Source organism: Sminthopsis crassicaudata, chromosome 2 (assembly GCF_048593235.1).
Source record: "Sminthopsis crassicaudata isolate SCR6 chromosome 2, ASM4859323v1, whole genome shotgun sequence".
Taxonomy (NCBI): domain Eukaryota; kingdom Metazoa; phylum Chordata; class Mammalia; order Dasyuromorphia; family Dasyuridae; genus Sminthopsis; species Sminthopsis crassicaudata.
In genome coordinates this window covers 119,621,821-119,644,033 of record NC_133618.1, presented here as the reverse complement: position 1 = coordinate 119,644,033, position 22,213 = coordinate 119,621,821, and the positions used below count along the sequence as shown (strand labels likewise).

General features: G+C 33.7%; 1 protein-coding gene across 2 annotated transcripts; it reads left to right on the top strand.

Moving 5' to 3' along the window:
• The first annotated feature begins 679 nt into the window (after positions 1 to 679).
• C1D (C1D nuclear receptor corepressor) lies at positions 680 to 21,450 on the top strand. 2 transcript variants are annotated; one of them, XM_074287097.1, is made up of 5 exons: positions 680 to 856; positions 15,744 to 15,886; positions 16,588 to 16,654; positions 17,067 to 17,122; positions 19,692 to 21,450. In XM_074287097.1, exons 2-5 carry the CDS (start codon positions 15,749 to 15,751, stop codon positions 19,854 to 19,856), a joined length of 426 nt encoding a protein of 141 aa, XP_074143198.1. In that variant the 5' UTR covers positions 680 to 856; positions 15,744 to 15,748; the 3' UTR covers positions 19,857 to 21,450. The 2 variants fall into 2 exon arrangements, with proteins under 2 accessions (XP_074143198.1, XP_074143196.1); XM_074287095.1 differs by lacking the exon at positions 680 to 856 and adding an exon at positions 3,114 to 3,165.
• The last annotated feature ends 763 nt before the right edge of the window (positions 21,451 to 22,213 follow it).

Sequence of the window (22,213 nt, the reverse complement as noted above, 5' to 3'; positions counted from 1 at the left end):
ACGGTTGCTCAATTTACAACTCCAGCGGTTCTTTTTGTGCTATTATTATCGTTCCCATTTTACTAACCGAGGATCGCATCATAAAATAAATGTCCGGAGTCAGGATTTGAATTTAGATATTCCTGGGGGAAACCCGTTGCCCTTAATCATGGGACCACCTAGATATTTACTGGTATTTCAGCGAGAGATGTGATGAGACATGTTTCGAACAGTGCCGAATCTGAGGGAAATTTTGCATAGAGAATGTCATTGACTAGTTCGTCTTTTTTCACTTCAGTGGTAGCGGATTCCGATGCAATCGATTTCCTCATTTTACAATTGAGTTAATTGAGACTCCGGGAAATCGAATGACGTGACCAAGATCACAAAGCTTTTGCAAGACAGTCCTGCATCTCCAGAGCCTCAATTTCTTATCTGAAAAATTCTGGATTCAAAGATCTCTTTCTTTTCTTTCTTTTTTTTAAAATTCTTATAAATATCTTTATTAGATCAATTATGGAAATGAATAACATGTACATTGGGGCATTTTTCTCATTAATGAAGATGCCAAAGATCTCTCAGCTTTCAATCCAAGGAGTGTTAACATGAGTTCTTAGAGGGGTGGGTTCTGTCAGAGGGATGACCAATGATGGGACTGAGTAGAAGGCCTGGGGGCGGGGCGAAGGCACTTCGCAGGACCTGGATCTAGGTTCATATGCTCCAGAAACGAAGCCGGGAACCAGAAATCGAAAACTCGGCGCTTGGCTGATCGCGCCTGCTCCCAGTCCCGTTGTCGTCAATAGACCTGCGCGAAGTGGAACTAACGTCATCGCGTGGTCGCCGTCGCCGTCGTCCGGAGGATCGAATGCCAGAGGAGGTAAGCTTTAGTCCGAGTGGTTTGCTGTTTTCACCCCGGATGCGGGCATATCTGATGGGCTCTTCCTTCTTACCTTACTCCGTTTCCCCAGGCATCGCTCCATTCTCCAGGACGCCCTTTTCCGGGCCCCGCCTTCTGGGGAGTTCGGGAACTTAATCTGCTTGGGGGCGCTTCGGGCCCTAGGCTCGTTGTCAATTTTTTTAATTCTCGCCTCGCGTTTCACTGCAGCGCCGCCTTCCGAGCGGGAGGGAAATCCCGCGGCGCCCAGGCTGGTTCCGTTCCTCTTTCCCTTCCTCCTCTCCCCAACGTGTGGAGCGGGCGTATCGAGGTCCAGCCCGCTACGGGAAGGGAACTCCCCTACCTGTATTAGGGTCATCTTCGACGCGTGACCCCCGCGTCTGTGTACCCGATACGGGACCTTGAGGGAGCGGGACCTGGGTTCGAGTAATGCCCCTGGCGTCTGTCCTTTATCGGGAGCCTGGCCTAGGTGGTATACCGCTCAGTCCTGTGGGCATTTCAGCCCCAGGCGGGGATGCTTAACCCGGGGGCCTCGGAACCCTCTTCCAAAAGTTTGCCATTTATGAATGGTTGGGATTCCTTAAGTTAAATTACGTGCTAAATAGGTTTGGAGGACGGAAGGGAGCGAGCACACATTAAGTGCTTACTGAATGCGGAAGACTGCTAAAAGGAATTTCATTTGATTGAGAGTCACCAGCCTTGCAAAGGGACCTATGATACACAGGAAGAGGGACTTTTATCCTAAGAGAGAATAATAAAAATAATAGTAATAATAATGATAATAATCTGGTATTTAGGTAGCTCCAACATGATTACAGGTATTGTCCCATTTTTTTTCCCCTTCACAACAGCATTGTAAGGTAATTGTGCTATTATGATCATCTCCATTTTGCCAATGAGGATATTGAGGGCTGAGGGTGTTTAAGGGACTTAAATTAATTCAGGGTTCCACAACTGAGTAAGTGACCTGTGGAAGCATTCGAACTCAGGGCTTCAGTCACCTTAACCATTGGACCGCCTAGCACTGGTCCTCAAACTTTTTAAATGGGGGCCAGTTCACGTCCCTCTGACTGTGGGAGGGCCGGACTATAGTAAAAACAAAACCTCCCACTCTGTCTCCGCCCCTCAGCCCATTGGCCATAACCCGCTGTCCTCACCGGCTGTAGTTTGAGAATCCCGGGTAGAGTCTTCTTGTAAATTTTTTTTTTTTTTAAATAATAGTTTTTATTTACCAGATATATGCCTGGGTAATTTTACAACACTGACAATTGCCAAACCTTTTGTTCTAATCTTGTAAATGTGACAGAACAGTGTCTAATCTATTTTAAGAAAGGGATTTCCCCTTATTTGTCATAGGTCCTTTCCAGTCTGATTTGAGATTGTTCTTTATTTAAAAATTTAGAAACAAATCTTCCTTTTAAATCCTTCCTGTTTGTTGATTTCAATTACTTTGGTAACTTTTTACTGGCTGAATGACTTCCTCTGTGTGAGACTTGTGCTTTTTTTGAGGTATGCTATGAAAAAATCTGATGAATTCTTCCAATTCAAAGTGCAGGCTTTTTGCTATTCATTGTGCTCTAAGTAACCATATCACTTTCCAGATTAGTACCAAATATGGGGTATTATTGGAACAGCCCTTTATAAGTTTAGGATTTTATATATTTGATTACATACTTAGCGCTAGACTGAAACCTGAGAGAACTGGCTCTAGTTCTAGTTTGAGTGTTCATACAATTTGATAATGCAAAATCACTTTTAATTTCTCTGAGCCAGCCTCTCTCATTTATAATTAAGAATGCACTTTTACATGGCATTTCTGAGATTTACGAAGCCCTTTTTATAAAATGTTTGGTTTACACTATGTCACCTCTTTAGATTCTTTCTAGATCTGTGATTCAATTATTTGGTTTACTCTATCACAGTTCAGAACTTGATCATTAGTCCTTGAATTGGTACTCATAGGTACCCACAACTTTCCAAAGTATTTTTACTTCTTTTATCTCAACTTTAATTTTATTATTTTTCTAATTGTAACAAGCATTTTCCTCCTCATCCTATTTGAACAATAACATTTTTGCAGTGGACAGATTTCTGAAAATGAAAGGGACCTGTGATTTCTTTGGTATGGGGAATTCCTAGGGGAGGGTACTCCTTTTGCCACTAGGATAATTATGGTTCAGCCAATTTTGGGACCCCATTTGGGGTCTGGCAAAGTTTACTGGAGTGTTTTTTTTTTCTTCAGCCCATTTTACAGATGAGAAAACTGGGAGTTGTCCAGAGTCACACAGCTAGTAAGTATCTGAGGCCAGGCCTGGTGCACTATCCGCTTTAACACCCAGCTGCCCTTGCAGGATAGTATATTAATGCACTCTGTAGCTTAGAACAGGGGTTCTCAAACTTCAGGCCCAGCATTTGCTGAGGACGTTTATGTGGGCCTCCGTGTTATGGCAAATGGGCTGAAGGGCAGAGACAGAGTGTGAGCTTTTGTTTTTACTATAGTCCGGCCCTCCAAGTCTGAGGGACAGTGAACTGGCCCCCTATTTAAATAGTTTGAGGGCCACTGAATCTTAGACCAATTGTGTCATCTTCAAAGAGATGGTTGGGGACAAGGAACTAATCTGTCTATGTTGACTTAATTTTGCAGGGTAATATTATGCTTTATTGTATTTGCATTTATTTTGTTGAGTATTTCCCAATTAACATTTTAATCTAGTTCATGCAGCACTTGTGTTTGACACCATGACCTAGACCACTGAAAGGTTAAATCATTTGTCCAGAGGGTCATAGATGGAACTTTCTAGTTCTTTCTAGTTCTGAGTCTAGTTCTCTATCCATGTCATCCAAGGACTATATAGAAATGATAGTTGGAGGATTTTGACAATTTGGTAATTTTAGAAACATTTCAGTTTAAAAGTAGAATGGAATTTCCTGATTCCTTAGTTGTTTTTTGTGTTTTTTTTTTTTATAATACCAGCAGCATGGTTCTTTGAGTAGACAAGTTGGTTTGGTTTGGGTTCAGTTTCTGGGACAATCTGACTTGTGAACTTGGGAAACTTAGTGCCCCTTGTTCTTTCTTGCACAACAGTATTTGGTAGAATGAATTTACTCTTTGCGAGCTCCTGTCCTGAGAAACAAATAAAAACCCTCAACCTCAAATTATAGATATTGTTGCATAACTGTTTATGCATTTGGGAATGGAATGATTTGGAAAGATCTCTTGAGGATATCAACAGTCCTTAGAGGCTGCTTTCTCTATCAAGGATTACAAAGAGCAGCTGATATGTATTAAGTCTTAGGAAGTGGTGAGACTAGTCTTCAGCTAACAGTATTTAATAGTATTTGCAAAATGGAAAGACTACTGACTGATTGAGAGTCAGAGGACCTAGTGTATCAGATTCCACTTCTGACACTACTTGTGGGAGGTTGGCCAAGCTAAGCACCATGAAACCTAGTTTCTTCCAAGGGCATGCTGCAGTTGGCTCCAACCTTTGAATTGATTATTACATTTTCAAGGTAGACATTTATACCTACAAATCAATGGCCTGATTGTTTTGTTGATTATTTAGACTTTAAAAAGTAAGAGAGAAAATGATGATAATGAAGGCTAAACTTAAAAGTGTGCCCATTGTACTTAGGGGCAACAAGTGCTCTGGGCCTGGAATCAGAAAGACCTGAGTTCGAATTTGGCTTCAAACATATACCTTTATGACCATGGGATTTACTTAACCTCTGTTTGCCTCAATTTTCTTAACTGCAAATGGGAGTAATAACTCGAACCTTGAAGCCTTGTTGTGAGAATCAAGTTCTGGCACACAGTAGGCACTTACATTTTTCCTTATCTCCTCTGCCCTTCTCTCTTCTCCCCCTAACCCCCTTCCCCCCCCAGCCAGTTAAGCATTTACCTGTGCATTCTTTGTTTCTTCATTATGAAACAAAGGAGTTGGATAAGGTAGTTTTAGGTCCTTTTCGGTTCTAGAGTTAGCATATCATTTCATAGTTTCCTCTAGATAGAATATACACCTATTCTTGGAGAACTAGAATCCTGATATTAAACTCAGAGCTCTTGAAAGCTATCTTCATGACCTTGTGGAAGACATTTCATCTCTTTGGGCTTAAGTTTTCTTATAAGACATGGAGTATTGAACACAGTGGTCTTTAAATATTAGGATCTACTGGTATCTATAGTTCCAGAAAAAGATCAATCTAAAAAAAAAAATGCTTTATCTATGATTGTACAGAATATTTTGTTAGCTGCTAGGGAGGAGTTTTTCTAAGGTATTTTTCACCTCTTTCTCCTTGTTCAAGTTCCCTTGAAGCTTAAAATTCAAATTCTTTTTTTTTTTTTTTTTTTTTTTTTTAATAGTTTATTGCTTTTCCCCTTTCCTCCATCATCATCATCATCCCCTTAATCTTCTTATAATTATTTTTTTTTGTATACTTCTTTTTTTTATTTAATTTTTATTTTATTTTATAATTATAACTTTTTTTTTGACAGTACATATGCATGGGTAATTTTTTACAACATTATCCCTTGCACTTACTTCTATTCATATTTTTTCCCTTCCTCCCCCAACCTCCTCCCCCAGATGGCAGGCAGTCTTATACATGTTAAATATATTACAGTATATTATAGATACAATATATGTGTGTAGAACCGAATTTCTTGTTGCACAGGAAGAATTGGATTCAGAAGGTAAAAATAACAGTTTACACTTATTTCCCAGTGTTCCTTTTCTGGATGTAGCTGATTCTGTCCATCATTAATCATTTGGAATTGGATTAGCTCTTCTCTATGTTGAAGAAATCCACTTCCATCAGCATACATCCTCATCCAGTATCATTGTTGAAGTATATAATGATCTTCTGGTTCTGCTCGTTTCACTTAGCATCAGTTGATGTAATTCTCTCCAAGCCTCTCTGTATTTCTCCTGTTGGACATTTCTTACAGAACAATAATATTCCATAACATTCATATACCATAATTTACCCAACCATTCTCCAATTGATGGACATCCATTCATCTTCCAGCTTCTAGCCACTATGAAAAGGGCTGCCACAAACATTTTGGCACATACAGGTCCCTTTCCCTTCTTTAGTATTTCCTTGGGATATAAGCCCAGTAGTAGTATGGCTGGCTCAAAGGGTATGCACATTTTGATAACTTTTTGGGCATAATTCCAGATTGCTCTCCAGAATGGTTGGATTCTTTCACAACTCCACCAACAATGCATCAGTGTCCCAGTTTTCCCACAGCCCCTCCAACATTCATCGTTATTTGTCCCTGTCATCTTAGCCAATCTGACAGGTGTGTAATGATATCTCAGAGTTGTCTTAATTTGCATTTCTCTGATCAATAGTGATTTGGAACACTCTTTCATATGAGCGGAAATAGTTTTAATTTCATCACCTGAAAATTGTCTGTTCATATCCTTTGACCATTTATCAATTGGAGAATGGCTTGATTTCTTATAAATTAAAGTCAATTCTCTGTATATTTTGGAGATGAGGCCTTTATCAGAACCTTTAACTGTAAAAATGTTTTCCCAATTTGTTACTTCCCTTCTAATCTTGTTTGCATTAGTTTTGTTTGTGCAGAAACTTTTTAATTTGGTGTAATCAAAATTTTCTATTTTGTGATCAATAATGGTCTCTAGTTCTCCCTTGGACACAAACTCCTTCCTCCACAAGTCTGAGAGGTAAACCATCCCATGTTCCTCCAATTTATTTATGATTTCGTTCTTTATGCCTAAATCTTGGACCCATTTTGATCTAATCTTAGTATGTGGTGTTAAATGTGGGTCCATGCCTAGTTTCTGCCATACTAATTTCCAGTTTTCCCAGCAGTTTTTGTCAAATAATGAATTCTCATCCCAAAATTTGGGATCTTTGGGTTTGTCAAACACTAGATTGCTATTTTTATTCACTATCTTGCCCTGTGAACCTAACCTATGCCACTGCTCAACTAGTCTATTTCTTAGCCAATACCAAATGGTTTTGGTGACTGTTGCTTTATAATATAGTTCTAGATCAGGTACAGCTAGACCACCTTCACTTAATTTTTTTTTCATTACTTCCCTTGAAATTCTCGACCTTAAATGAGTGAATCAAAAAAAAAAAATCCTTTAAGGGACTGATCCCTTCTAACTTTCTAGTTTTATTATTTATATAGGAACCCTCTATCAAGATGCATTTCTTTTTTTTTTTTATTATATATATATATATATATATATATATATATATTTTATAATATTATCCCTTGTATTCATTTTTCCAAATTACCCCCCCTCCCTCTATCTCCCCCCGACGACAGGCAATACCATACATTTTACATGTGTTACAATATAGTCTAAGTACAATACATGTGTGTGAATATCATTTTCTTGTTGCACAATAAACATTAGAATCCGAAGGTACATGCAACCTGGGCAGACAGATATTAGTGCTAACAATTTACATTCCCCTCCCAGTGTTTCTTCTCTGGGTGTATCTACCTCTGTCCATCATTGATCAACTGGAAGTGAGTTGGATCTTCTTTATGTTGAAGATTTCCACTTCAAGATGCATTTCTCACTATCTCTCAAATAGATAATTTCTTTTTATCTTTATATCTTGATTGGAGTGCCTTCCTACCTTAATCATCCTTCAGAGCCTAGCAGAAATCCTACTTACAGTTTTCACATTTTGTAGTGCTTTTCAATTACAAAGCACTTTTTTGGTAGGTCCCTAGGAACAAACTTGGACTTGGACCCAGGTTTTTAATAGGCAGTGGATTTGATATCATGGATTTGAGGATGCAGGTTGAATCCTACTTTATGGATAAATCAAATTAGCTTTTCAGAGCCTCAGTTTTCTTAGTTGGAATAGTAATACGGTTGCTATAAGGAAAGTGCTTTGCAAATTTAAAGCACCATTTACTTACTTTCTTACTTCAAGCCTGATACTCATTTCATTTTAACATCTTGGATTTCTTAACTTTACTGGCCTATATGATGCTAATTTTCTATACCTCATATTTTGGTAGTATTGCATTGTTTAATATTCATTTTAATCATTTTAATTGCCCTGAATCTAATGGCCACTATAGATGTTCAGATAAAATATTTGTTGAATTAATGCCAAAGAACAAGGACGTTTGCGAAGGTCTGGTCTAGCTCCTCTTGTCAGGATAAGCAAATGTCCTTGCCCCACGTTGGGCGCCAAGTGTAGCGAGCTGTCGTCTCTAGAAGCTGCCGGATCGCTCTCTGGGAAGAGATCTGCTGTGTCTACTCAAATCTTTAAGACAGATTCTTCTTCCTGTAGTGAACCGTTGTCTCCAGGCAGTTGCTGTTAACTCTTGTCCTTAGAAGTGACTTCCCTTCCTGCAGAGAGCCCCATCAAGCCTGATGCAATGCAGAGAGTCTTCTTCTTGAATCCTGGCTCTGAATCTCCTCCAGCTCTTATCCTTCTCCAGGCCGATCTGCTCTCTGCGCCCAGTGCTATCTCTTTTATCCTCCCAGAGAATGGGCGTGGGATAATGCAAGGGCTTCTGGGAAGAACCACCCCAGCCAATGAGCTTGCCCCCTCTATCAAGTCAACCTGAGTTCTCACCTTGTAATTGTCCAGAAAGCCTGAATTCTCACCTTGTCACTATCCAGACAACCTCAGTTCTCACTTAGTAATCCTAACAGACGTTGATCACCTACGAATAAAAATTTTTCTTCAGGAAAATCCAGGCCATGCTTCCCCTCATTCCTTAGACTCTTTGGCCATCTCTTCCATAGCTTTGACATCTCCCTTGCTGCTGAGTGATGGTATTTAATGGGTGCTTAGCTTTTGATTCACTCATTTAACTAAAGAAGAAATATATAGATAATAGCCAACCAAGAGACAAAGGTCCAAATTAATATAGCACAAATTATCTAGTTGCTTTATGGTAAACAGGAGTGATGATGGTAATCATGGAAGGCTTAATTAAAGACATGATTTTTTTTGTTTTTAAAATTTTATTTTTAAATTATGAATTTTAAACTCCTAGAAGAGCATTTCTGTGTATATATATATATATATATATATATATATATATATATATATATATATATATATATATATATATACTTTTAACAGAATCTTCATTTCACACTACTAGCTTTTTTCTTAAAGATATGTAATAAATAATAAATTCTACATGACATTCAACATTATCTTGTTTGTCTTTGCTTCCTTCTGAACTTCCTTCAGTTCTGTTACCATTTTAAAATATCTATTCCATTGTCCTCTTTTTTGAGGGAGGGGGTATAAAGGGAAGTCATTATTGCTAAGGTCCCTTCCAGGAAACTTTTCCATCCCCAATTAACTGGTAGAAGGGAAAAAGAGCATTCATTACAAATTGCCAGAATCAAATAAGATACAGGCTGTGCTCCAGAACTTATCTTCATACCGCTTTGTCAGGAGATTATTAACATGCTTTGTAATTGGTCCTCTGGACACTTTGGTGATTGCCTTGATAGAGATTTTTTTTTTTTTTTAATTATTTTTCTTTCCAGAGTTTAAACTATTCTGCTAATTCTGTTCATTTTGCTCTTCATCACTTCATAGTAACCCAATATTTTTTAAATCTGATACATTCTCATGGTACAATAATATTCTATTATGTTCATACACCACAAATTGTCCATTACCCAGTTTTCTCAGAGGCATTACCCAGAGTTTTTCTCCCTCCTTCCCTTAAGTCCTAATAATTAAAAAAAAAAAAAAATCTACCTTTTAATTTCCACTTCAGAATAAGACATTTTGTTTTGATTGTTATTTCTTCCCCTTGTATCCATTCTCCCTCTTACCCTATCCATCCTTGCTTATTTCCCTATTGATGTTGATTTTTATTGACACCACACTGTGTGTGTATTTCCTTTAACTGGAGGAGGTGAATTTTGATCCATATTAGATTTGTGGAGAAGAGTACACATTGTTAAATGGGGTTAAGGGATATAGGGTGGTATGCAAAGTCATGGAGGAGAGAATCTTGCAAGATTTGTGGGAGATGACAAAATAAATTTGAGATGTTCAGGAATTTATTTTTGGAGAGAAGTTTCTCTTGGAAAGGGAATGGGCTTAATGCAGAAACTAAATAATTAAGGAATTTTGATTAGGAGAGGCATTAGGGAACTCTTAAGCAGAGAAACAAGATGTTAAAATGGTATTTGAGGAATAAATTTTTCTGGCTACTGTGTATGGAACATATTGGAATATGGAAATAGAGTATAAATAATAAACAAATAGTACATAAAAACTTATGAAGCATAATTAAGCAACAGAGTGTTCCAGATAACTTGATGTTGCAAAATACTTTTAATATTATGTGAGAAATTGTGGAAGGTCTCTGATATATATATATACACATACATACATACATACATTTACCTATACATACATATACCTACATTGGTGATATACGTGCATTCTTTCTCATACACACACACACACACACACACACACACACACACGTTTAAGAACTCTTTGCCAAGAACTTTAAGCTTTTAAAATAAGATGTTTCAGTACCAATAATACTTAGTAATTTGTGATGAATTACTTTATATGATATATAATTACTTTCATAATTGAGTGATAATTAGAATAACTGAAATTTTACATAGTGTTTGGTGGTTATAAAACACTATAATTAATCTTGTGGTATTTGTTACAAGTCAAATGAATATCCCCATTTTATAGATTAAAAGAATTAAATTTGGGGATTGAGCAGTTAGCCTAAAGTTATACAGCTGATAAGTGGAATTCCAGTAGGATTTTGGGACTTGCCCTCCTAATGCCACCTTCAGCATTTTTTTTTTTTTTTTTTTTGGTATTAGAAATTTATTTTGAGATTTTGTTTAATGATACTTTATTTGAAATTAGAATTGCCTATCCAACTCAGCAGGAATTTGAGAACTAAAGTAATTCATATATAAATTGTCTATTTCTTGTTTTATCCATTACAGATTTTTTTGGTCTTGGCTGAGTTTCCTTCTAACACCTTATGAGCATTTAATTTACCTTCTTTTGCTATCGATAGATGTGTGTTTGAAAATCCGAACTAATTTTTAACATTTTGTTGAAAACCAAAAATTAGGAAGATGAATCTTTTTAGGCCAACCAAAACCAAATGAAAATTATATTTGGATACTGTATATCAGGGATTGATAAAATAGGGCTTGAGGTCTAAATACATTTTTAGCTCATAGGATTTACAAATAGAGGTGATGGGTTGGATTTTGGTTTACTATTGTACACTACCATGCCCTTCTGTTAGGGTAGGTACTTCAGAATTAACTATGTAGTTAAAGAATCTTAGGGCAGGATGAGGTTTTAGAAATCAGCCAGACTACGGGTCTTAATATTTTTTGCGTCATGGACCCTTTTTTACAATCTGGTGAAGCCTATAGATCCTTCCTCAGAATAATGTTTTTAAATAAATAAAATGAAATAAATAGGATTACAAAATAAACAGTTCATATTGACATATTAAAACATTCATAGGACTTAACCCTTGGGCTAATGAGATCAACATAGTTACATACAAATAATCTTTGTAAACTTTATAACTATCGACAAAGAAAAATAATCCACTAAATATACAATAAAGAATAAAACTTTGCAAAAATTGCTTTCTGTTTAACACTGAAGAATCATATTTTTTTTGATTGGATCTGTGATTTCATTGATATTAAGCAGAAGTGTACCTCACTCCTGAAACTATATTGAAACACAATTGAAAAGTATTTAACAAAATAAATAAAAATGCTATACAATATAGATAATGCTAATTTGTGCTTTTTAAACTCACTATACTATCAGCAATTTGCCAAAACTAATGGGAACTTCTGCCCAAAGAGGAAAGTGTTAAAAGGAATCTCCTCTGCACCTACCTTGAAATTTATCTTTTTTGAGTTAACCGTGTTCATTAGTATTATGCAGTGTTCTGTTTTATTTTTGTATTTGTTTTTTGTTCTTTCCACTTAACCTTGTGGTAGCCATTTATCATTCTGTTTTTTAAATTTTTCATTATTTGCATTAATTCATGTCTTCCTATCTTTTGTTTAAGTGACTTGTTCAGGGTCACACAGCCAGGATGTGCTAAGTGTCTGAGGTCGCATTTGAACTCAGACCTTCCTGACTTCAGGGTTGGTGCTCTATCCACTGTGCCACCTAGCTGCCCCTAGTATGTAGTACTTTTAAAAAACCATTCACAATGGATGGGCATTTACTTTGTACTAGAAGTGTTTCAAAATCAGCATGTTCAGAATTGAACTATATATCTTTCCAAAACCATCACTTTCCCAAACTTTTGTCAAGGGTACTACTCTCCTGCCAAATACTCTTGTTCACTCTTTACTCTCACTTAGTCCCGATATGTAGTCATTTTTTTTCAGATTTTTCTCTCTCTCTCTACAGTATATCTCTCTTGTGCTCTCTCTTTACCATTCACACAGTCACTATTTTACTCTAGGCTTGGACAATTGGAATAACTCAACACTTAGCTTCCTTGCTTCAAGCCCAGTATAATTCATCCTTAATAGTGATTTTTCTAAAGAACAGGTCGGATCATGCCTCTTCCGTTGGACATTTAATGCTTTTCACAGCCAGTCCTCTTCCTATCTTCCTAGACTTCTCCTTTACTCTGTCCTGTGAACTCTTCAATTTGGCCATAAGGACTTCTTATTTTGTACATGTTATGCTTTCTCTCCAGGGTCAATTCTCTCCAGGGAATGTATTCTCCCCTCCCCTCTTGGAATCTCTTATGTCCTTTAAGACTCAGTTCAGTTGCCACCTTCATGAAACCATACTTGACTTTAAGTTTTGGCCCAGACACTTCCTAACTGTAGGAACTCTGGGCAATTCATTTAATCTGTCTGCTTCAGTTACTTTATCTGTAAAATGAGGGTAATAATAGCACCTACTTCCCAGAGTTGTCATGAGGATAAAATTAGCTAATTTTTGTTAAGTTCTCTTTCTATACTAGCTATTATTACTTATCTTCCTCACCAAACTACCTTATATTCAATTTGTATTTTGTTTCTACTTGTATATATGCAAATTCTCTTTCATTAGAAAGTAAGGTCCCTGAAGATAGGGATTTTTTCACTTTTGTCTTTGTATCCCCAGCATTCCATATTGCAAGGCACATATTAAACACTTAATAAATGTTTGTTGATTGACTTAAAATTTTTAGCTATTTCAAAAAGTACTGCTAGAAATATTTTGCTGTTAGTGGGACTTTTTTTTTTTAACTTTGACATCCTTACATTTTATATTACTACTAGTCTTGCCTCTCATTTAAAAAAAATGTTTATTGATAAGTTTTTACGTCACTTTAATTTCTAAATCTCTCACTTAAGAGTGTTGTCGTTTGTAACAGAATAAAAAAGAAAAAAAAAAGTAGCTCAATCAGATTAACAAAAGTGTATCAGTGAAATTTGACAATATATGCAATGCTCCATTTCATTACTATCCTTTTTCTGAAAAGAGAGGTTCTTTTCTTCAACTTATATTATTATGATTATAGTGTTCAGTTTTGTTCTTTTTAGTTTTTCTACTTATTTCTGTTGGAGCATATATATATATATATATTTTTTTTTGTTTTTTGTTTGTTTGTTTGTTTGTTTTGTTTTTGTACTCAGCATTAGTTTCTATCTTCCCATGCTTCTCTGAATTCTTCATATTAATTCTCTTTTTAAAAACTTTTTTCTTTTTTAAAATTAAATTTAAATTACTTCAACATCAATAGTCTTGAACATTTCAATTTAAAAAAATGGAAAAAGACAATTGTATGTGAAAATGAACTTCTATTACAATGGCAACTCAAAAAGACAAGTTCAGGGGGACCCCCTAATAACCTTTAACAATTACATAGTTTTTTTTTTTTAAGGATATTGATTCTGTTTTAACACTATAGTAACAAAAGTTCCCTGCTCCTCTGTGTTCCCTTTTGATTTTCTTCTGTTCTCTTCTATATATTGTTATATTTCATTGATGTTTTCCTTTTTTTTTTTTTTTTTTTGCATTGTTATCACTATCCATAAACTCCCCCCCCCCAAATATTGGAAAGCAAGGAAATCCACATATTTCTTGTGTGAAAATGTATGAAAATGTATATCTCATTCTCTTCCCCTACTCTTTCACCCCTTTGCTAAGAGGCATAGGATACATGCTTGCTTCATCCTCAGTCTTCCAATATTTATCATTTTTTGAGATGTGGGAATATTCCATTTCATTTATGTTCCACAATTTATTTAGGCATTGATGCAAAGCTAGAAGATTAAGTTACTTTTTCAAGGTCCCCAGTGGTGCAGTAAAGGTGGGATTTGAATTCAGATCATCTGACTCCAAATATAATTCTTTTTTAATTTACCAGCATCAAGAAAATCTGGATTCAGATGCTATCTTTGATACTTATTAATTATGTGACTTACTGATGAAGTAATTTTATCTATCTGAGCCTTAATTTCCCTGTTTGTAAAATGGGATTGTAATATCTATAGGACTTATCCTATATGAGATTGTGATGTTCAAATGAAATAATGCATGTAAAGTACTTTTATCATGTATCTAAAGGCAAATAAGCATTCCATGGGACCCTAGTGACTTCATAGTGCAGGTAGACATTTTGTAAAAAAGACCATCATGAGAATATTTACAGTTTATGTGTTGGTTGAGAAAGAGAAAAATTCTTTTAAAAACACTCCAATTAAATAGCCACCATAATCTTGAAGGTCCTAGACATTATGGTCATCTGAACTTTTTTGTCTAGATTTCCTTCCCCATTCTCCCCTCTGTCTTGTGGGAGGGAAAATTAACAATCTTGTCAGACCTTAGAGCACAATTATTTGTGGCACAAATAAATAGAAGAATTTTGTTACTTTCTTTGTTAGATGTAATATATGAATTTTAAAATGTACATTTTAAAAAACCAAACTAGATGTGTATGGTACATTGTTTAATTTTTATATTGTAAATTTTCTGTCTGTTGATGTTCATAATTTTAAAAAATATAAAAATTATTAGCCTTATTACAAACAAGATCATCAGGAAAATTTATAACCCATGTGCCTACTTAATTGACATGTATACAGAGGCTTCTTTCATTTGATTGTTTATAGCATTCATTAAAAAAAAAATCAGTTCCAAATTCTCTTTTATCCTTCCTCTACCCATTAAAAAAGCAAGCCATATATCAGTTATACATGTCAAGTCATGTAAAAGATTTCTCTCTTTTAAATATCTCCATTTTATCTCATACATAGATTGTTCATATGTAGTTGTCTGAGGGCAGGAGAGGAAATGCTTTTGTTGTGTCCAGCAAATTTTGTATCTATAATAAATGTATCAGATTTTAAATCAGATTTCTGATTTTTTCTGAACAGTTTAATTCTGGATTTTTATGGATTTTCACCTAAAGACATTAAAGCTTATTATTATTTTTTTTAATGTTTGCATTTGAAGGACTTGTGATACAGTTACTAATTCAACTTATTGTTTCCTGCCTTGAGACTGTGATCAACAGTCTTTTGTTTCTGTATAGTTTTAAGAGTTCCAGAATTTTTAGCATTATTTTTCTATTCTTTCTACTCAAATATTTAGTGCTTCAGCAATGTACTAGTGGAATGTACAGTGGGGAAATTGAACTTTAACCTTTGTTTTTAAAGCATTATGTGCTTTTCTCTAGGATTATATTGTAAAAAGATACCCTGGATTTTTAATTATTTTTCAATTGCTTTTAATTCTCTTAACTATATAGAATTCTTGATACAAGACTGATAAAATTATTTTTAGACCGGGGAATCAATACCTATGATCTCATAAAGTAATATATGCAAATAATTTTTATGTATCTTTCCAGTTAGCATGGCAGAAGAAATTAGTGGAGAAGACTATCCAACAGAAATTCATGACTATCTGTCAACATTTGATAATTCCCTTCGCTCTGTGGATGAAATGCTAAAGACTATGATGTCAGTTTCTAGAAATGAGTTATTACAAAAGGTAAAAAATAAACATCTCTTCCTAATTGATGTATTTATTAGTAGATGTTAAAACCTCATTCCTTCATCTTCTGAACAAATTTCTATGTGAGAAAAAAATAGCCCAATATCCTCATATGTGAATTCTATATAGTTTATAGGAGAGAAAATTCCCAAAGTTTAATAAATATATATCTTAGCTGTAAACATTTTTTTGTTGATGTGGTTAGGTTATGAGAAGGAGTGTTCACAACATTCTTTTTGACAGAATCCATCTTTGAGCTTTTAAGTAGTGGAATGATGTTATCAGAGTTTCTGGAAATCCTATAGGACAAAAACAGTAAATTGATTTTGACAGCCCCAAACAAATTTCATTATGTTTCTCTGTCTTTGGTACAGCCTAAGTATTTCAGCTGCTACTCATACATAAATACATCATGTACAGTGTTTATATTGATGAATTACTTTTGACATACAAAGTCCAGATCGTAACTTTGAAAATTAAAATAATTTAAAATATTTTTCTTGCATTGTTCACTTTTTTTTGTCTAAATAAAAATGGCACTTCGAAATGAAAATTTGTTGTCAATAATAGATGAACAAAATGTCTTCTTTTTCAGATAGTTTCTAGACTATTTAGTTTTTGGATTATAGGACATTTTATTGATAGTTTATAACATTTAAAATGCTACCTGATTGACCTAAAATTTTATTTTTTAATAGTTGGACCCACTTGAACAGGCCAAGTTGGATTTAGTTTCTGCTTATACATTGAATTCAATGTTTTGGGGTAAGTAGATTAAAATATTTGAGTTGGTCAGAGGGGAAACTTTCAGGTTAATTTTAACAAAGTTATAATTTAGTTAAGCTTTTAAGACCTTAAAAAAAAATAAATAATTGCTTTTGTCTTTTTAAAACTCAGGATAAGCCAAAAATTAATTTATTGTTGGATGTGTTCTAAATAATTTAAGATATATTTATGTGATTTTTATTTTGTCTAAATTACTTGATTGCAGTACTTTCAATTTATGTACAGATTATTTTTACAGATTACAGAAGTTGAGTTGGAAGGGATTTCAGTATTCTAATGTAACTCTGATATAGGGTTATCTAGTATCCAGTATAATATCCAATCAATGGTTATCTTGTTTTTAAATTGTACTTTTTAAAAATTGTCACTAAATCTCATTTTTTTCTTATAGTTTACTTGGCCACTCAAGGAGTTAATCCCAAGGAACATCCAGTAAAGCAAGAAATAGTAAGCTTTTGCTTCACATGTTTTTGCTTAATTTACTACATTATACATTTGTGCATAGGGTGATTATCTGTAATTTGATTCTTTTAGATTTTAAAAAGTCATAGCACCTTTGTCACACTATCATTTATGAAAAGTAGAATTGTATTAAGTCTTCTGAAATTATATAAACAAAAAGAAGTAATTGTAATTTTATTTTTAGTTTTTCTTATTTTAACTCCTTAAACTAAAAACTAGATTGAGAGCTATTGTGATTTCCATATTTAAATGGGTGGGTACAATTATTTCAATTTTAGTAATTATTCATAATGTATATGCTATTTTTCCCACAAAATTTTGAAATCTTTATCTTCTCTCCAAAGTAGTTTTTTTTTTTTTTTTTTTTTTTTTTTTTTTTTAAAGCCCCAAACTCTTACACAATTCTAAAAAGTATATTCCAGTTGATTTACTAGCGAAGCCGGGAAAGTTCCTCCCCCACCCACCTTTTCAATTCCTCCATTAATTCATTTTCTCAGCAGTAAAGAATCCAGTTCAGCAACAAAGCTAAAAGCTTTTTTGGCACCAGTTGTATGTGTACTGTCCAGTAATTCTGCATTAGTGACATATTTACAACCTATAATAAATCTTTTAGGTTTGTCTTTGTATTCCATTTAGATGCATAAGTACAGTATATAAGGTCTAGTATCTTAGAATTTCTGCTGACTTCAAAAATCAAATCAAATCATTCATTTTGAAGAAAAAAAATTAGAAATCAAACTTTGTTTGCCTTTTTAATTTCCTTTTATAAATAAGAATATCAGTATAATCAATATATATTAATCTATTTATGGTTATATGTACATATGTATGTGTATATACACACATATACACACAAAATGAAAGTATATAAGACAAAGCAACTTTAACTTCAAGAAATGTATGGTCACCTATATTAATTTCAGCTAAAAAGGACATTTTTGTCATCAGTTTTCAAAAATCGAGTAAACCAGATTGTTTTCTCTCTATTTTAATAGATGAAGCTGAACATTTTTTCCAGTTTCAAGGTTCTTGGTGCAGAATTTTTTAATTTAAATTTAGCAATTGTAAGAAATCATGAAACTAAGAGTACAGAGGAGTCACTTTTAAACTGAACAATACAACTTTATCCTGTCTAGTTCTTTAAGGAAAGGATCATATTTCTTTGTGCTCTGTACTTTATAAGTATCCAAATAAATGACTGAATTTCTCTCTTCTTTGTTTTTTGGGTTATTTAATGTTTTATACCTTTAATGAGGAAAATGCAATCAAAAAAGTCAATCTTTCAATTTTACAACCCTGTATTTTCCAGGCATGTTGTGGTTTCTTTGATAAGCTTGATGAGATGTACATTTAGATGTCATCATTCATTTACTGTCATGTTGGGGGTTTTTGCTCATCATTGCCATTTTTTTCAGACTCTTATATGAAGTAGTCATTTATTTTGATTAGCAGTCATACCAGCTTGTATCTTGTAGGGAAACATAGTGTGTTTCTCACTTTGTAAAATCTACCTTGGGGTGTATGTTTCATTGGAGAATTTTATCTTCATTTATTTAACAAATCTAACAAAGCACTTTTATAGGCACTGAGGAGATAAAAGTTGAATGAAATGGTCTTAGGCCCCAAGATGCTTATAGTACTATAGGAAAAAGAAATATTCAGACAGATGTAGTACAGAATATAGTATGCTAAATATATGAAGGATAAGACAAGTGCTGTGAGGATTTGTTATTCACATTTCATATGTTAATCATTTATAAAACAACATTGAAAATCAAACATTTGCATATGTTTGGGAATTGGGGAGTGGGAAGGAACATGTGTTCATTTTATGTAAGTAGTCTGCCATTACACCCAAAATTTTTTATTTGCATAATATCCACTTTAATTGTGATTATAGGAGAAAATATATACAGAGATAATTGAGGGTTCTAGCAGAAGCAGTGTATTATAGTGGAGAGGATCAGAAACTGTCTGATCTTGGTTTAGCTGCTGACTTGTCATGTGACCTGGAAGGTTACTTATTGTTTATCTGAGCTTTAGTCTATCTATAAAATAGGGAGATGTCAGGAAGTAGAGTAGATGATCTTGAAAGATTTTTTCTAATTCTAAGATTCTATATTTCTTGTACTTCATTTGGAGAGAGATATTGATGTTTAGTGGAAAGAGTCTAGATTTAGAGTCAGAAGAGTGGAGTTCATTGCTGTGAGAACCTAAATAAATAAATTATCAGTCTTTGTTACTACCTAAATCCAAAAAAATGGCGATGATGATACTTGCACTGCCTCATTTACAGGATTATTTTGAGGAAAGCATTTTATAAATCTTAAAATACTTTATAAAATATTATATTATTTGGGGAAAATCTAGATGGGAATAATTTCATAGGGTTATGGCTATACCAGAACTCTGATTTGAGGTTATTGAGATAATTTTTAAAGACATTCTATATTTGGACCTTAATATTATTTTGCTGTATGCTCTGGTCGAGGATATTGCAATAAAACTAGTAATGATAAATATTTTAGTGATATCAATTGTTATTATTTTATAGGATAGAATAAGAATATATATGAACAGAGTCAAAGAAATTACAGACAAGAAAATGGCTGCCAAACTGGATAAAGGAGCTGCTTCAAGATTTGTAAGGAATGCCCTTTGGGAAGCCAAAACAGAAAAAGGATCGAAGTCTTCAAATAAAGGAAAAAGGAAAAAATGAATTTTTGTTTTTGTTTCGTGATTATTTAGAAGTATTCCATATTAACTGTTGGCCTATCCCTTCAAAAGTAGGCAGAAGAAGGAAGAAGATTTTATTGAATTTCAACTAGATTTAAATATTTGTTGGTATGACATTTTTCTTGGATTTGTTTCATAATGTGTTCCCTTCAATATTTTAATTGATTTTTCTAGTTCTTAAAAATTTTAAATTTCATATCCATATTTTGCTAAGTATTAACCTGTAAATTATTATGTTTCAGCTCAGTCTTTTTTGTAAATATATTTGTTATTATACTGCCCTTATGAATTAGAGGAATTCTGCAAGTGAAATTCAGTGTTATTGGTATATCTGTTTACAATATATTGTGTTAAAAAAAAGGATAAAGTGACTAAATATTTCTTTATAGCACAAATATTATTATATCTTTTTTGTTCCTAAAATCATTGATAATTTAGAAATTAATAATTGAAATATGATATTAAAGCTTAAAGGGTCATATATAGCTTACAATTATTTGTCTACAATGTCCATTTAAAAGTAAATGAAAATGTTATTTAAGAATTGAGATTGCATCTTGGGGGACTAGGTTTTGAGTAAAGAATCAGAAATTCTTTGAACAAAAGAATCCCAGATATCATCTATTTTCATCACCCTCCTTTTACCAGTGAAAACTGTAGCCCAGAAGTGTCTTGTTCCCATTCCCTCACTCTAAAAGCTAAGGTTGTTATCTTTACTGTTTCAGTGACTCTTCTGAATAAATTTTTTTCAGTTGATTCACAAGATAAGTCATCCTGTTCATAGAAATTGCATTTTAGAGGTTCCTGTGAATCATTAACCATAATTATTTGTTCTTAATTCAGAATATTTAGACAGCTATTTAAGCTTTCTCTTTTTAAAGTGCTTTGTCTATTCTTCCTGTTGTGTTTTCTTAGGTTACATTATGATAATACTTGCAAGTATCTGTGTCAAGTAGAATCTAAACCAGAGAGGTTACAGCAGCCTTATAATTTGGCTCATTTTGGTGGAACATTTATTAGTGATAGTTCTGTATTGAACTTTTCAATATTTCATGAACTTTAAGCCCATGAACTTTGACTGTATATTTCCAATTAATGCAAATGTAAAAAAACCCATGCCATCACATAGAGATATGCCAAGAACAGTAAAATACTTTAATTTTTGAGAAAGAAGATGATATGATTTCTGTGTGATTAATTCTCCATATGTAACCTTGAATAAATGGATTTCTTGATTTATAGAAACAGGTATTGGAAATGGTCTTAAAATGTAATGGATTTTGTAAAGCATTTTGGGCTCTTTCTATGACACGTGATGAGGAAAGCATTGATGGAGGCACAAATTCTATTCTGGCTATAATGTCAGATAATTTGAAGAGTGGAAGAACATTTATAACTACTGCTTATTCCACTTGCAGCCTCTAAAATAAAATTACTTTCTTTAATTTTGTGATAATTATTATTATCAAATTAAATGTAGTGTTTGTTTTTACGTTGTCTATAACTATTATGTAATAGTTATTTCTGAATATTTCCTACTTTTTAAAATAAAAATAAAGGAAATTATTTGTCATATATGAAGTTGAATCAGATATTTATATAAACTCTTGCTTAAAGTTTTTTGGATCCCAATCCCTTTTTTACTTGATAGTTATTTTCTGATCTACCCCTAACTTCTTTTGAACTCATTGTTACAAAGAAATACACTTAAGCAAAACTGATATAGCGACCACATCTGACAGTATGTGAACATTCCATTTCTTTTGCTGTCTACCTCTGGGAGAAAAAAATGTATTTTTTACCTTTTTCTCTGAAACCAAGGTTATTCATTCCAGTTAATCTGAATTCAGCCACCTTTTAGTATCATTTTCATTTACTAATATTGTAGTCATTGCATATGTTATCTTTCATGATATAATATTAATCCATTATATTCATATATTATACAGTTCCCCAGTCAAGGGATACTCACTTTGTTTCTAGTTTTCGCTATCATAACAAGGATTGCTATAATAGTTAATATGTGGGACCATTTTTTCACTAATAGTTGACCTTGGGATATGTGTCTTTTGTAGGAATTGCTGGTTCAAAGGGTCATCTTTTCCCCCATAGATTAAAAAAATTTTTTTTTTGGAAATTATTACATTTTCTTTTGTAAGGCAGTAGGCAGTAGGGACTAAGTGACTTGCCATGGGTCACACAGCTAGTAAGTGTCAGTTGTCTGAGGCTGGATTTGAATTTGAATTCAGGTCCCCCTGACTCTAGGACCAGTGTTCTATTCATCATACCTCATTATATGTTTTCAAATTTTTCTGGAAAACAGTTGGGTCAATTCACAGT